The 15,649-nt window shown below is 38.2% G+C and overlaps 1 protein-coding gene across 7 annotated transcripts in view; it reads right to left on the reverse strand.

Moving 5' to 3' along the window:
- Positions 1-15,649, reverse strand: part of ANKRD27 (ankyrin repeat domain 27) — a 55,099-nt gene that overhangs the window by 16,065 nt on the left and 23,385 nt on the right. For all 7 annotated transcript variants that reach the window (XR_007206414.1, XR_007206413.1, XM_048316951.1 and 4 more), the window contains exons 3-20: positions 15,460-15,570; positions 14,677-14,833; positions 12,994-13,148; positions 12,630-12,689; positions 12,483-12,536; positions 12,333-12,398; positions 12,178-12,254; positions 11,694-11,815; positions 10,722-10,800; positions 9,781-9,913; positions 5,095-5,187; positions 4,165-4,292; positions 3,647-3,729; positions 2,784-2,899; positions 1,946-2,038; positions 1,378-1,575; positions 999-1,058; positions 768-887 (exon numbers count right to left, since the gene is read on the reverse strand). Coding sequence is in view for 5 of the 7 variants with exons in the window: in XM_048316951.1 (XP_048172908.1) it covers positions 768-887; positions 999-1,058; positions 1,378-1,575; positions 1,946-2,038; positions 2,784-2,899; positions 3,647-3,729; positions 4,165-4,292; positions 5,095-5,187; positions 9,781-9,913; positions 10,722-10,800; positions 11,694-11,815; positions 12,178-12,254; positions 12,333-12,398; positions 12,483-12,536; positions 12,630-12,689; positions 12,994-13,148; positions 14,677-14,833; positions 15,460-15,570 (1,905 nt within the window). In the remaining 2 variants the exon portion in view is untranslated. The remainder of the gene's footprint in view (positions 1-767; positions 888-998; positions 1,059-1,377; positions 1,576-1,945; positions 2,039-2,783; positions 2,900-3,646; positions 3,730-4,164; positions 4,293-5,094; positions 5,188-9,780; positions 9,914-10,721; positions 10,801-11,693; positions 11,816-12,177; positions 12,255-12,332; positions 12,399-12,482; positions 12,537-12,629; positions 12,690-12,993; positions 13,149-14,676; positions 14,834-15,459; positions 15,571-15,649) is intronic.

Raw genomic sequence — 15,649 nt, forward strand, 5'->3', positions numbered from 1 at the left:
AGAGAAAAACCTTTTAATAGCAGGAAAAGAAAGAATTTTAATGTAGTGGTGACATTGAGAGAAACAAACATACTTAGGAGGTCAATTTGGGAAAAAAAATGAACAGACAGACTAGGAAAAATAAAGAGAAGCATCAGAATGAATGGTGATACAGCAGTCTTAGGAAGGGATAACAAAGTATGGATCTGAGGTTCCACATGAAAAAATTCAGAGGATGTCATCTGGTGTAGACACAGCAAAATCAGCAAACACATACATGCAAGATATTTAATATATGCTCTGTACCTCTTCACTTGTTAGAAATTTGATTCCTATTGATTTGCCTATTTTGAAAGCTTGTCTTAACATTCCAGTTTGTTGTTTGCCAGCATGCCTGCACTAGTCTCTTTTTCCTGATAGATTTTGTAAGCTAACAATGGCATTTAATTCCTGGACAGGACAGCCAGGTCCCTTGGGGCACTGACTGCCATTATAGTTTTTTAAACTTCAACGAATTCTCAAATTACATAGTTAACTTCAATAAATATGAACAACTACTTCAGAGATGGTGTCAATTTTTCCCCAGAAATAACCAACAGAGCAGTTGATACCATACAAAAATAAGTGCTCAGGTACTGAGATGACAAGCCTCTGAGGACAGCAGCTATCATTTTCCAAGTAAGACAGAAGGCTATTCCTGAAGAAGCAGTTTAAAACACTGTGGCAAAATATCACTCTTCTAGCTTCCTTCACTTTGCTTACTGTCAAAACTTATATCTCAGTCTTACCTCTTTGTAACTGTTTTTTACTTCTTCCTGCCTTATATCAGTTGATGCTGATGACAGGCTTGAGACAGATGATCCTCTGCTGAAAGTTTCTGTTGAGTGCTGAGGAGACCTAAGTGGTGACTTACAATTGGAAAAAAAACATATAAAAATCAGTCAAGCAAAAAACCAGAAAAGGTTAAATATCAAATTAAGGAGGTTAAGCATAGGCACGAAACTCGCATGGGCTGTTACCTCAGAAGCACTCTGTCCTCTTTCAAACGTTAGGTAGTTTAATTCCATCAATGACAAAATCTGCATAAAAATATTAAAGAGAATCAATGAACGTAAAGAGAATCAACTTACTTAAAGAGAATCAATGTAACTCCACACAAATAAGCTGCCAACCTAATAATTAGTAACAGATTATGAGTGAGCAGATTAAAGTACCCATTTACAAGTTCATGTTTTATCCCACAGAGTGTATTCCCATTGCTGGAGTTAAAATGTGACCCTTCTTCCTCAGAGTGAAACACATGTTCTCTTTAGTAGTGAAACCCTATTAGCAGTGAACATCTACATCTCTGTGGTGTTGCATCACAAAGAAAACAGGCTGGAAGATAAAGAGGAATACCTTGGAATTTAATGCACACTGTAGGGAAGTTTCTTTCATCCGGTTTTGAATTTCTGGGTTTGCGCCATTTTGCAAGAGCACTTCAATGATCCCTTGATAACCCCAGCGAGCAGCGATGTGCAGAGGGGTGTCCCCCTTCTCATTGCCTATATCCAGTCTGCAGGAATGCACATCATAGTACACTAAAGCCTTGACACACTGGAAAGAAAAGGAAAGCTATCAATAAATTATAGTGGTGTGTCTCAGTTCAGACAACAGGCACAATCCTAAAAGGTTTGTTTTTATTGCTGCTCATGTAACCCATTACCTAAAGAGCATGCTTTAGTGATTCAGTGTCATTAAATAAAGAGTTAAATAACTACATTTGCAAAGCACTATCTTTAATGTGAACTCACATTAAAAATTGCTATGAACTACCAAATAAATTCCTAATTTAGAGCATTAAACAATTTAGCCTTCAAATATTTTTATTTACTTTTTAAAATATGTAAGTTTAGTGAAAATTTGCATCAGTTTAATTCCATTCCATTAGAATGCCCATTTGGTTTGTTACAAAACAATTACTTACATCCTCATGACCATAAGTGCAGGCTAAATGAAGTGGAGTATTTCCATTATTGTCCTGAACATCAGTACTTGCCTTGTAGTGCAATAAGAGCAGCTTAAAAGAAAAACAAAAGTAGACATTTAAGTAACTAAAAAATTAATGAACAAACAATTATTGCTCTGCAGATTCCTTTAGGGTTCTGGCATGATGGGGCACTTCATGAGACACTAGCTCTGCTTCCTGTTTTAGACACCACCCTCTCGGCACTGCACAACTATTTATGCCCTACCCTGCGAACCAAAAAGTCTCTTCTTAAATATTCAGAATTTTAATTGAAAAAAATGAATCCTCTACTGCAGCAAACACTGCAATATACTCACTACATCATCTGCCTTGCATTTCAAGAGCCTATGCAAGTGAAGACACGGCTTAATTTCAACAATGCTAATTGAAGAACTTCACATATACTAATTTAAAGTAGACAATAATTACTATAGCTACACAGTCTATCCTAAACACAGGGTGAAGCATTTAACTCAGTCCAATGACTGCAATGGTTTTTCTGTCTCAAGCAAGAGCAGAGATGCTCTCCATTTGTATTATATATTGGACATTTGTGTTAATAAAGTGGATGAACTATCAGGCATGCATAGCTGCCAGCTGGTTATTACCAATGGCTGGAAACCTTGCGGTATAAGAAAAAATAAAATGTCTTGAAAACTACAGTGATGAAAGATCATCCATTCTGACAGCTTACACAGTTCTAGTAAAAGCTTCTCAGAAGATCTAAATGACAGTAACAGTAGAAGAGCTTAGTAAGAGCCATGTATTTATTATTTAGGGTAGGTGTTGTGCTTACTGTAACATTTTGGTATCCCTTCTGACAGGCGAGGTGAAGGGGAGTTGAACCGTGGTAATCTGTAGCATTGACAATGGCTCCTTTGGCTACGAGTAAATCCACTAATGAAGTCTGACCTTGGAAAACAAGCATTCAGAGAAAGGAATAAACTTTGCACAGGAACATTGCTACTTTTCAAATTCAAACAGTGACTATAAATCAAGATACCCTACATCTCTGCATACTTTGTTTTCATGTACTGCATATTCACTGCCTTGGTATTTGGGATTTTTGCTGCAGATTATTCAAGGTCAAGCCCCATAAATGAACCTCCAGCTAAAAGCAAGCTGTACTTGTATCCTATGAGTAACAAAAGAAAATATTTCGACTCAATATAATAACAAAAAAGGAAATTATAAATAAGAAACCACCCACTAAGAAAATAATACATCTTCTAATAAAAGGAAGATAAATTACATAATGAACATTACCATACAGATGTTACAAACCTACAACGCATAGCGAGCTGCAGGAGAAGGAAAAGAGTCATTTCTCACTCTGCCAGTCCTTTAAAACAAGACTGGTTTCTGATGACACATTTTTACTTTTTTCAGAGCTGAAGAAAGCACTGCTGTGGTGGCCACTATGGTAAAAGAAAACAGCCAGCAAACAAAGAAAAACTCAGCCATAAGAAACTGAGCTTTAAAGAATATACAACTTCAGTCTGTGCCCAGATAGAAAAAAAGTTTGAATAGCAAAGAAGCAAAAAAAAAAAACTTAATGCAAAATTCCAACTTTAATACAAAGGTGGAAAACAGGCTGAAATAAAGATATAAAAGCAAAAGGAGTAAGAAACACTAGTGAAGGAAAGCAAGCCCACTCACCACAAATAGCAGCTATATGAAGAGGAGTGTATCCCCGGTCATCTCGGGAAAAGGGGGTGATAATGGAAGGGTCATTCAGTTTCCTTTAAAACACAATGGGTTGAAAGCAGCTCAGTTACCCAGGTGGAGGTGGGAAGGAGAAGGGAAAGGGATAAGTTGCCAAGGATGACAAAAAACTGATTTTGGAACTTCTTATCTTTTTACGTTGATGAATTATTCCATACAGAACTCTACATTTTGTTAAGAGAAGTGGGTTCTGTAAATTTGATTTAAGAGAAGAAACACCACTTTTACCAAAGGACACAGCCTCCATCACAGAACTGGTGGGTTCCAAGGGATTCTGTAGTCTCCCAATATTTCTCCTGTTTTTTCAAACCACGCACATACATGCTCTCTACTACATCCTGAAGTGCTACTGAATCCCTCTATAACCAAAAGCAGCACACTTTCTTTAGCAAATCTTAGATAAAGGCTTTTAGACAGCTTCCTGTGTAGTTATGGGGATGAAGAGTGCTCACCCAGAAACCAGCTTCTCGCATTTGTCACAGTAACAGAGTGGGTGACACATTTTCTGTACAGTGTCCTTATCACTGTCACCTTGACTTAGCAGCCGCTCCACTTCCTCCTGATCACCTGAAGCAATATGCTACAAAAAAAACAAGAGAAGAGAGAATGAGGAACCAATATAAAAGGGCTCCTTTTAAGAAAAAACCCCTAAGAGTAATTTACTGAAGCACAAAATGAAAGGAACCGATTATGAAAGACGTATTCAAGCATTAGAAAGCAGAAATGAACAATGTCACAGCACAAAACCCCTTAATGGGCATTCAGTATTAAAAAGAAACTGTTCTTGGCTTACTTCACTTTCTATAAAAAAATTAAAACAATTCCTATTGTTCTCTTTAGACTCAATCATGAAATTGAGCTCCCTCTGTGCAAAAACATGTCTATAAAATTACTAAGTCTCCAGCCATAAGCTGTGAACACATATAATTAGAAGCTCTGCTTTGTGTCCTTGTATAGGCAAAATTCTTTTAGAATGACAGTATGAGATTAACAGATAATATGAAGTAGCTGTCAGGTGACCACATTTAAATTATTTCAGAAAACTCTTTCAATTTCAAGCACTAAAAGCTGTGAGACACAACCAGATAGTAATATCACATCTGTGCATTAAATGGGCCACACAATACCAACAGCAGTAGCATTTCATCCTCCTTTGCTTCTATATTTAATATAACATGTGCTGAAATCCATAAGATTATCTTATGTTAGTAAGGCTTTGGCACAGAAATGTACTCAATTCAAGATTTTTAGCATCTACTAAAACACATTTCACAGTACTAATGTAATTAACCCTCCATTGCATTCCAGAAAATTGCAGAAAGAGACGAATATAAACATGAAATATACAAATACATACATATTCTACCATAAAAGTTATTAACCTTAAATAAGCAGTCTATTGGTGCAGCAGACATCTGGGACAACAAGTTCATCCTTTGTCTTAAGAGCAGCTTGTCACACAGACTCTCAGATTCCTGAAAATGAAATAGATAGATTGATTATCTATACAGTCATTTACAGGCAAAGGTGCAGTACCTTAACAGTGGAATTAACTTTTAAAAATATTAAATGCTGTACTTACCATATATGAATTATCAGACACCTGTAAAATCTGAATCAGTTTCACATTTCAGATTCTGAGACATTAAAGACTGGGCACCCACAGAAATAATAAGTAGATGTTCACCATAATATTCCTTTACTGAAATTTGCTGTGATTTAACTGAACAATAATGAAATGATGGCTATACCAATGCAGCAAGACTAAAAAATACGTATCAAAGACAGCATGAACTGCAAGAGGTACAACACAGCTTTTTCAAGAGGAGAAATTACAACAAATTCACATAAAACATGTCCACTGGTGGCTACTAAAAAAGATGACCCAGATACAACTCTGACTCAAAGAATGCTGAACTCTCTGCTGCTTGCTGAAAAATAAAAGGTTGCACCAGGCAAAGCACTGCTCTCCAGCAGATCCATTTGTGAAGTATTTCCTACTTGGTTTGAGCTAAGCAGATGCAGTGCAATCCTTGCATCAGTACTTATTCTCTGAGACAGCTAAAGATACACTTCAGGATGCACTAAAGAAGATAAATGCCTCCAAAGCCAGGTGAAAATTATTAAGTGGAGTTAAGATTTTGAAATGGCAGCATGACCCTCCCATGAAATAAAGCAACAACCTAAGGAAAACATTTTCTAGGAATGCAGATGGAAGCTTTTCTACATGGCTGGTTGTGATCAACAGCTGCTTATGGTTGGCAGTGATGCTGTTGTTGGATAATGGCTCTCTAGGAATGGGAAGACTTCAGCCTCCATAAAACAGAAAACCACTGCATTTAAGATACCCACCCATGTATCAGGCAAACTTTGATGGTTTAGGATCTGGGCTAGGGCTTTTGAGTTAAAGTCTGTCAAGACCAGATGTAAACGAGTAAAACCAGTCTGATTCCACTCCTAACATTAGTAAATTAGAATGAAGATTAAAGGTCTCATGAACTGCAAATAAACAAGATCAGTTTCTAGAAATTAAACTATTCATGTTTCAAAATCAACACAGATACCTTTCATAAAGCTGTCTAAAAACACCCTTAAGAGTATAGAAAATAATGTCATTAAAAACATTTGTGAAGAGATGGAAGGGGGTTTTTTTTGTACTTCACAGGAAGTTGTTTGTATTTAGATACATGAAGGTAACAAATATTCACCAATCTTTTCAGATCTAAGTACTTCAGCTAAGGATACCCAAGCATATCTTTTCAGAATTTCAAGACATAACACTAGTGTCCTTGGATAGATTCTTCACCATGAACAGGAATAGCTTCCCTAAGAAATATTTGATCAAAAACTTAACTTCTGGTACAAGTTTCTGATGTCTAATCAGAATTTCTGGTGTGGGTGCTCACAGAACACATTATACTTTCACTGTGGAGAATCTAAGTAACCATGAGCAAGAACTACTGTAATTTTAGTACCTGCTCCTTCCACAGTCTGTCTTCAGGAAAAGTGTTCCCCAAGTGGAATCATTATTTTAAGAGAGTCACGTGAGACAGCAACCCTAATGTAGCAGCATTATATATTTATTATATAAATCAGAATATAAAGAGCCCAGGTGAAACCATATATCTCCAATAATGAAACATGGAATGACAAAAGAATCAGATAATGGCTGAAGAATTAAGCAAGTTTGGGCCTTCAAAATCAAAACTCACTTGTACCAGCTTTACTTGCAGCCCAAGAATTTATATTTCTTTTAAAAAGAGACTGATGTGAGTGGGACTTTCAGGTATTTTAAGCATATGCTATCTAGAAAATACACACCCAAACATGAATGACCTTTTTATCTAATACTACTCTGTGTAGAAAAAGGAAGTATTTGTACCCATGAGAGTGTACCTGTGTAATGATCTAGCCCAAGTCATTCTCACAGAGTACAACTGATGACTTGGAGAAAATACAGGTGGCAGAAGCCAGGAGAGGAAGTCCTGAACACAAACTAAGACTAATAAAGTGTTTGGTGGGGAGGGGGAGTAGGGATCATTTCCCCATCTCCAGCTCTTCCCCACCTACAGCTCTTTCCATACATGAAACAAAATGCTGCCTATTCCCTCATGGCTGGCTCTGACTCCCTACTGTTTTATACCTCACTTGAACCCCCTGAACTACACAGTCTTACTACACATTAGCTGTGCACAGGAATTAGCAAGCATCCAATACTCATTAACAGGAACTCTAATTAAATAATGTTGACAACTCCCAGAAAACAGAACTGACTCTCTGGTTCTTTACAGCCTGCTCTCCTCCCCACAACCAAAGTGTCTCACAAAGACTTGCATGACCTTGGGAGAAGGGATTTGGCAAGAACATCCTAAGTGCAATTCACTTACTGACATAAGGGTGAGAACATGCCCATTATCCCACAGGGTACATTAGCCCCCTGCTGAGTTTCTTTCTGGAGTTAGCTTCATTACGGATTGGACAGCAGCATTACTCAGCTGCCAGAAGATCCATCTGAAGCCAGCTATAAAATCAAGCATAACCACATAAGGGGCTGTAATGAAGCCCCAGGGCACAGCCATGCTCCTGCTCACTTCAATCCCACACCCCCTTCCAGCACAATCTGGAGAAGGAAATCATAGGGCAGCAAGATGACAGCTGCTGCTGCTTCAAAGCTAATCTCCTTTACCGGAGATTAAAGGAAATATCTCAGCTGGTAACTGTATGAAGTGAGAGCAATGCTCCTCCACCTCCTCACTATTCTTTTTCCATTCCTGTCTCAGAGTCTCTCTCTTCATGCACGCCACCTTCTCCTATACTGGAGAAAAGCGTGGTTTGGCTCTTTCCTTTTCAGCTGTGTTGAGGGCAAGCTGTCACTCACTTCATCCTCAGGGTTTTGCTGCCTTCCAGCCAGGCTGACTCCAAGGAAAGGCAATGCAAGAGGATTTTGTGTTGCACATTCACCCTGAAGTGAGAAAGTTTTCTATGCCTGGAGATGATCCAGCTGAAGTACAGGCAGAAACATAGCTTGCTCTTCTTGTGGTGCAAACACTAAAGACCTCATTTAGACTTCTCAAATACATAGTTACCTTTCCAGATAGGTGTCTCCCAAAGAAATAAATGTAAGTACCTTAATGGCAGTGGCACTTCAGTTACGATCACTTGAATGCAATCCCAGTATAAAAACTGCTATCCTTAGCTAGAGGGAGGGATAGGATCAGGCATTTAATAGGAAACAGCCTTTATTCTAGAAATTTAAGAGCAGTACATTGTTTATAGCTTGCTGGCATTGTTGTGGAAGACAATTCTACTTTGGTGTCATTTCTCCATTCAGAGCACCAGCTTTGCTCTTAGTATATTGGTTGTGAATGACAGCCAAGTGACTGCAGAAAGCAAAATCATATAGCAGGTTGATTCTTTTAAACTAATACTTTTATTTTTTTGAACATAATTCAATATAGCATTACAGAAATACCACTCTCACAAAATATGAAAGAGTGTTGGGTTGATTTTTTTTTTTTGAGTGTACACGACAAACCTGTACAACAGGTTCATGGAAAAATCCCAGAAAAGAACAAAACCAAAAATAGCAAGAGGTCAAAATGTTACTTAAAGTGCTTCTTCTTTAAGACTGTGCCCCAGGCTGTCCCATCCCAAGCCCTGCACACTGAGCCATTATTCTGGCCCCTGCAGTTAGATTCCAGTGCTTTGCAGTTGGGCAGACTGAGACACACTGAATTCACTCTGGTTCCAAGTTCACTCCTTTTGATTTCCACATCGGCTCAGGAATACCTAGTTTTACAATAGTAGAAAATTTTACAGGAGTGGTAAGACTGGATTCCTTGACTAAATAACCTACAAAGTTCTAAAATCATAGAAGTTTCTAAAGTCACATCAGCATCACCCTTGACTGGCCTGCAGGGATGTGAACAGATTGACAGCAGGTCCAGCTGCCTAGTAGCAAATCTCTCATGCATCCACAAATTTCCTACCCCTGCCAGATTAGAGATCCCAAGAGCTAAATTTGACCTTCAAACACCATCTTATCATAACCCTGCACTCCCCCTAAGCCATCAACTCAGTGCAGCATTGTAACCTGCACTGCAAACACATGGAATTCTTTGAGTATGAAGATCTGCTGAATAATTCTAAATTACACTGCTATCTCCTTTCTGCTAGCACAGCTCAGTGTTTTAGAATTACACAAAAATTTAAGCTCTGCCTGCTCTCAAGTACTGCACTGCTTTCACAACCATGGTAGGGTACAAACAGGAGATACCAAACATTCTAGAGACTCATCTGTAGAAAACAGTGCTGTCATTTTTCCTCTAATCATATGAAGAGGCAAACTTGACATTTAAGTACTTCTCAAGAAGTACAGAAGAACACGTATTGGTACACAGCTAGAACTTCATTATAATCATTTGGGTAAATTCAACATATTCATGTTTTTAAGCAAAAAAAGGGAGTTCTTACATTAGTTATTTGTATCCTCTGGCTGGACTTACACCCACAATGGTACACAGAACTACAAGTTATCAGACATTTGACAGAGTTTAAGAGTAGCTTACTGTTGATCTGTCAGAGAGGTTGCCTTGTCGGATGTATTCTATTGCAGCCTCAATTGAGGTTAAGCAGTATCCCAACTCATCCTTCACTGAGCTGCAAAGCCTGAAGTTCTTTATGTAACTCAAGTTGGCCATCCTGAAAAAGAAAGAGTTAAAGCCATGAACCACTAAACATAAGACACTAGCATGGCACATTGCAGCTCATCTTAGGCAATCCAGGCAGGCAACAGGTGTGAGTTGGGAAAAAGCTTCTAGAAAGCTTGTTAGGCCAGCAATATGGCTGTTCTGAGCTTGTAGACTGATCTGAACTCTACTTATCTCTTAAATAGTCTTAAATATTATTCTTAATAAAAAGTTATTAACTGGATAGAAGGAATATGAAGGATAAGGACAATAGTTGGAGATTAACATCTTTGAACAGAGTGAAGCAATGTTTCAAGCACCACAGTGATAGCTACAAGCTAAAGGCCAAATGCTGATCTCAGAGATACAGATCATACCAACACTGAGAATCAGTTCAGGTACAGCTGGAAGGTTTAGACAGAATTTTACTGAAAATGAGGAGACAAAGGCATAGGCTAGCAGGAAGTAATTAAACAGTCACAGCTGTTTAATTACTGTAAGACATGCACCAAATCTTGAAATGCATAAAGGTTGCACAGAGAATCACTCTACAAAGGCTTTGCAGATGTGGTAGAGAGATGGCCTCCCACTACAAATGTTTCCTAGGCTGAGAATCAAAGACACATTCCTGATAGGTCCTTAATTTAGTTACATGTATAACACATCTTTGCTATTTGTCCTATAAAGTGTTTTCTGCATTTCAACAGGACCTCTTACACTTTCAGTAAGTTATTACTGTATGTTCAGAAACATTTGTCCCTACAGCACCACTACACAAGATGGTAAGAAGGAGTTCTGTAGAGCCAAAATAGTTAACGTACCAGTTTGGGATTTCTGTTTTTACAAGCAAATACAGCAAAACAGAGAGAAGATCATCTGCACACATGGTTTCCATGTTAACTGAAAAAAGAATTCACATTTGGTATTAGTCATGTTATGGTTCAAATCAAGAGCAATAACTCTAAAAGGAGTTCTGCCTCCTAAGACTGAGGGCCAGCTCTACTCGTAGAGAATGCATGGAGAGCTCAGGGCAGGCTTCCAAACATTCTCAATCTCTCACTGAAATAGGCTGTCAGGAGCCAACACAGATGCAGTTGGTGCAGTACAGCCTGCAATATTTGACTAGCATCCCTCTCTTCCCACAGCAAGAGCCAGAGCACTAGCTCAAGATTTCTAAAGTTCTTGAGCGCAAAGACTATGTTCAAAGTTGATACATTTTTCCATAACCCAGCAGTCTTCCCAGAGACAGGAAGAGATGAAGTAGGGAAAGCATAAGTTCACTGTGCTACTCTATTTGCTTTGTAGAAGCATCTTCTCTTTTCAAGCTACATAAAGTAAATGCCAGGTTGAGAGGATTGTGTTTTCATACCACAGAATCACTGCTGTAATCCACAGCAGCACATTTGTTTGGCCCCACCCAACACTGCATTTTGCAAAAGATGCATCTCAAGAGTATCGATTTCAAGATATCAAAGAGAGCATGGACTAATACACAAGAATGACCTAGCAGCAATCTTCAGTGTTTAAAATTGATCATCATCAGTGTCCTGGCAAATAAGAGCCTCCCACATGTTCAAGCTAAGACCTACACAAGCTAACCCAGCACCCCACCTCACCTCACAAGAGCCAGCATTGACACATGTACCTTGCTTCCCTTTTGCTCTCTTTAGAGACCTTAGACACTCCAGATCAATTGTGTTTGATCCCCAAGTGCTATCAAACACTTGTTCATATACTGAAGTGCTTTGTGTGTGCTGGTTAAGTTTAAAATTATTAATTCATTAATTACTGACCTCTTTGGCTCGGAGACTGCATAATAATTTGTACAACTTTACGCAGACAAAGTAGCTTCTGTTGAGGGGAAGTACATTTGTTCAACTGACCCAGTTCTCGCTTTGCACGTGGTATATTAAAACTACAAAATAATTAGAAATTAATTATTAGCATACAGAGTTCCTCTGCAGGAAGTCCAAAGCCCAAGTTTTAACTTGGGCAGAGCTGAATTGAAGAATGGTTCCAAAATATTCCCACTTCTACTCCAAGTGAACCTGCATTTCTGTATGCTTAAGATGGAAAGGGAAGCTTAAAAACAAAAGTAAAGGAGATAACCATCAATGCAGATTGTCCTCATATGACACTTGCCAAGCTTTAATTTTCCATCTCACATGAACAAAGTATAAAAAAATCTTGCTCGTGTCTGAGGGAAGACACTTTTTTGCTGGCACTTAAGACAGGATCTCAATGACTCTTCAAAGAACCCGCAGTCATCTCTCTCACCTGAACTCGGGTTTCACTCCAATGTCCTTTTGCTGCAGGTCTTGAAGGCTCCTCGTGATTTTATTAAAATCCGCATCCTAATCAATAGAAAGGCAACAGGTTTTTTAAATGATTTAGATGAACATAACTAGTATGTAGCAATTAAAGAAACTTACCTCACTTGCCTCAATTGTCCCCACATATTTGAAGACTAGATCATAAATAGCATGGTGGATATACATCTGTAGAAAAAAAAAGTATTTTAGGCATGAAAGGGAGAGTTAAAAACAGCTTGCTAATTATTTTCCTTCATTTCAGATGCTTACTTCAACTGCTTGTTTGATCAGATTCATCTGCTCTTCTTGCTTTGCAAGCATCTTCTAGAAAAGCAAAGCCATAAACAGCAAGAGAAAGTCAGATAATTTATTGCTTAAGTAACACTGTACTATGTATCTAGGGGGGTAAGTCTTTACCAAGTGTGAATCTCTCAAAAGATGCTGCAGACATTTGGTATAAAGTGCACTGACAGAATCCTAGGAGAGAAAAGATAAAAGCTGTCAGATTCAGGTTAATGGGACTTGGAGGAACAAAGCTTAAATAAAGAAAGTCTCCCCTGTCTCAAAAGTGCTCAGTATGGTAAGAGTTTTAGCAATAATTATTGCATTTACTAAACAGTTCAGATAGTGAAATTCTTAAATGCAAATTACCACTTCCCCCTCCTCCCCTTTCACAACTCTAGGCTACTGTGACACAGAAAAGTTCACTAAGACAAAGATAATAGCAGCAGTGAAGTGAATTATATTTAGCAAATTAGACATCAGGAAGGAAGATACTGACTATGTAGTGGCGGAGGCTTTTCCTTTCATGTTCTTTAATTGTTCTATAGAAAGATCCTATGTATTTATCAAATCTCTCACAGTGCCTTCCCAAGAACTCTCTAACATCTTCAATGTTTTTAAGCAAATAGGAGTTTGATGAAGCTGCAGATTCACCTAAAATAAAAGCCAAGAATTAACACAGAGTTAATATATATGCATGGTAAAATGCATTTTCTCCCTGCATATACAGCCAGCTTGTGTGCACTGAAACATTAATTCAGCTTATTGCACCTTTAACAAGAGCATTACCTTTAATTAAGAGAATTTAATGCATCACATTAGAGCAGGCTCCCCTGCTTTTTATGTCAAGTATTTATTCGGAATAGCTAAAACAGATTTCACATGGTTTTTTACACTGGGATAATTTACTACCACATGCACTCAGCTTATGAGTTGTGTAAGTCAAGCTTGAAAGTAGAAGAAAAGCACATTACAGTGTTGACTGAGTGCCCATGCAGGAAGTCAGGGTGCTTTAAGTGAGCTGCAAAAATCCCATCTTGGATTTTTACATAACCTATTCTTTATTTAGACATGCTTTCTCTGAACTGGAGAGCAAAGTTGCTTCATGTAACATTAAACCAAAGCCACTTTTCTTCTGAATAAGACAACTGAATCCCTCCTTCACTTAGAGCTCATGTTGCTTTTCCAAAATTTTTTTCTAGGCAAATCTTTCATTTGCAGTCAAAGGCAACCAACTAGTAAGAGGCTTAAATCATTCTTTTTAAATTACTTTTGAAATTAGAAACTCCTTCACTTCTGAAAGACTGCAATACAACTATATTAAGTAATGCCTATAAAGAATATCACAAGAATAATTTCTGAGATATAGATTAATACTTAGAAAATTTAAGGCTATATGAATGGCAGCTAGGTTGTTTTTTTCCCCAGACAAACTTCCATACTTCCCTCACAGTACTACTTTCACTCTACCCTAGTACTACTTCTCTTTGCATTCACTTGTTTCAAATACTCTTACTTATTTAGGAAGACTAACGTTTTTATTTCAGAAAAAGCTGAAGCTTCTAAGCTTCTTAAGGAGCTTCTGTTCTTCTTAATTAGTAAACATAGATTGTTATACAAGTTCACAAGGACATGCTGTTAACATTCACAGTATTGACAGTAGTCTTGAAAATAGTGTTACAGCCTTAAGGAGCACTTCCAGTACAGGACAAAAATTAAGACATTCATCTTAATAAGTTGGGCAACCACCAGGAGGTTGCTACCTAACTCTGCCATACAGCTTCTGTCCCCCAATAGTGATCATGAAAGAATTTACCTCTCCAGTTTTTTGTGCATCTACCCTGCATTTCAAGACACACATAGTCACATTTAAGACTAAATCCCTTTTTTAAGCAGTCAGCACTAAATTGAGCACTGCTAAGAAAAATCATGCTGGAGTAAGTATTCTACAGATGATTCTTAATTCTGCAGGGTTTATGCCCCAGTCTCAGCACTAGTTTTGCCTGGCAGCAACTTGATATTTCTCTTCAGTAGCACACCAACATCTGGCCCAGCAAGCTGATAAATGCCAGGGGCTTTTAACCAAGCCAACACTTTCCAGAATGAACACATTTATTAAGCACATCAAACACTAATTTGCTCACTGTGCAAAGGCAGCCACCGAATTGGCACCAATACATACTTGAGCCTTCTGTTTTTTCCAATGGATGAGCTATGCACAATATACTAAAGCTTTCTTCTTTTTCATTGTAAAAGGTTTCCTCAAAGAGAACAGGTACCGAGAGATGATAATTAAAACCATCTCCTAAAATGATGAGGTTTCCTTGTATGAAGATCTCCTGAAACAAAACAAAGAGCAGATCAAGTTACTCTTTGGCTTCTACATTGCGTAGTTGTATTTCCCAGGGGGAGAAGAGAAACTTGCAAGGCAAGAAAGCCCCAGACCATAAAATAATCTCCATTCTCATGCTGTGGAGACACTGAAACGCAGGCTCCTTCAGTCTTCAGTGGCTGGCTGAACCCTGCTTACAGCCACTTCCTTTACAAACCTACTAGAGGAGGTTTCAGACAATCACCAAGACCTGTTTGCACATTTTAGAGCACTTTTAGTAAAAAGGAAATTAAAAACACCCAACAACTTCAGATCAGGACTTAACCCAGCTTTAGAAAAACACCACACACCTTGTCTGTATTTCTCATGCTTGGCTTTATTTTCCCAGCAACTCCAGTGAGGACATCTGGAATAGGAAGATCTAGATGGCAGCCTGCAAATTATCTATAGTGCAAGCTGTATGTCCAAATTCTCAGACTGTACTGCAAAATTACAAATGAAAACACTGGGACCCTATGCAGTGTCAGCCCTGCTTGCCTCTTCTGTAACCATTAGTTCACACAATCAGTCAGCAGCAGCAAATCACTCACTGGAGTGTCCCCAAGTTACATTCAGATATCAAAACAGAAATACCTTTCCATTTAAGGTTTGAAAATTTTCTTCCAGCGGCTTCAGAACATAAGATTCAAACTGGCAGGTAGAAAGACTGTTGCTTGAAAGGCTTCCTTTGCATGGAACTAGCACCTAAAAAAAGTTAAATCAGGCTTTAGAGAGAAATGCCATGTATTGCCAGCTATACATCAGTAGCTTTTGTCCTTTAGAG

This window comes from Corvus hawaiiensis, chromosome 12, assembly GCF_020740725.1.
Source record: "Corvus hawaiiensis isolate bCorHaw1 chromosome 12, bCorHaw1.pri.cur, whole genome shotgun sequence".
Classification (NCBI taxonomy): domain Eukaryota; kingdom Metazoa; phylum Chordata; class Aves; order Passeriformes; family Corvidae; genus Corvus; species Corvus hawaiiensis.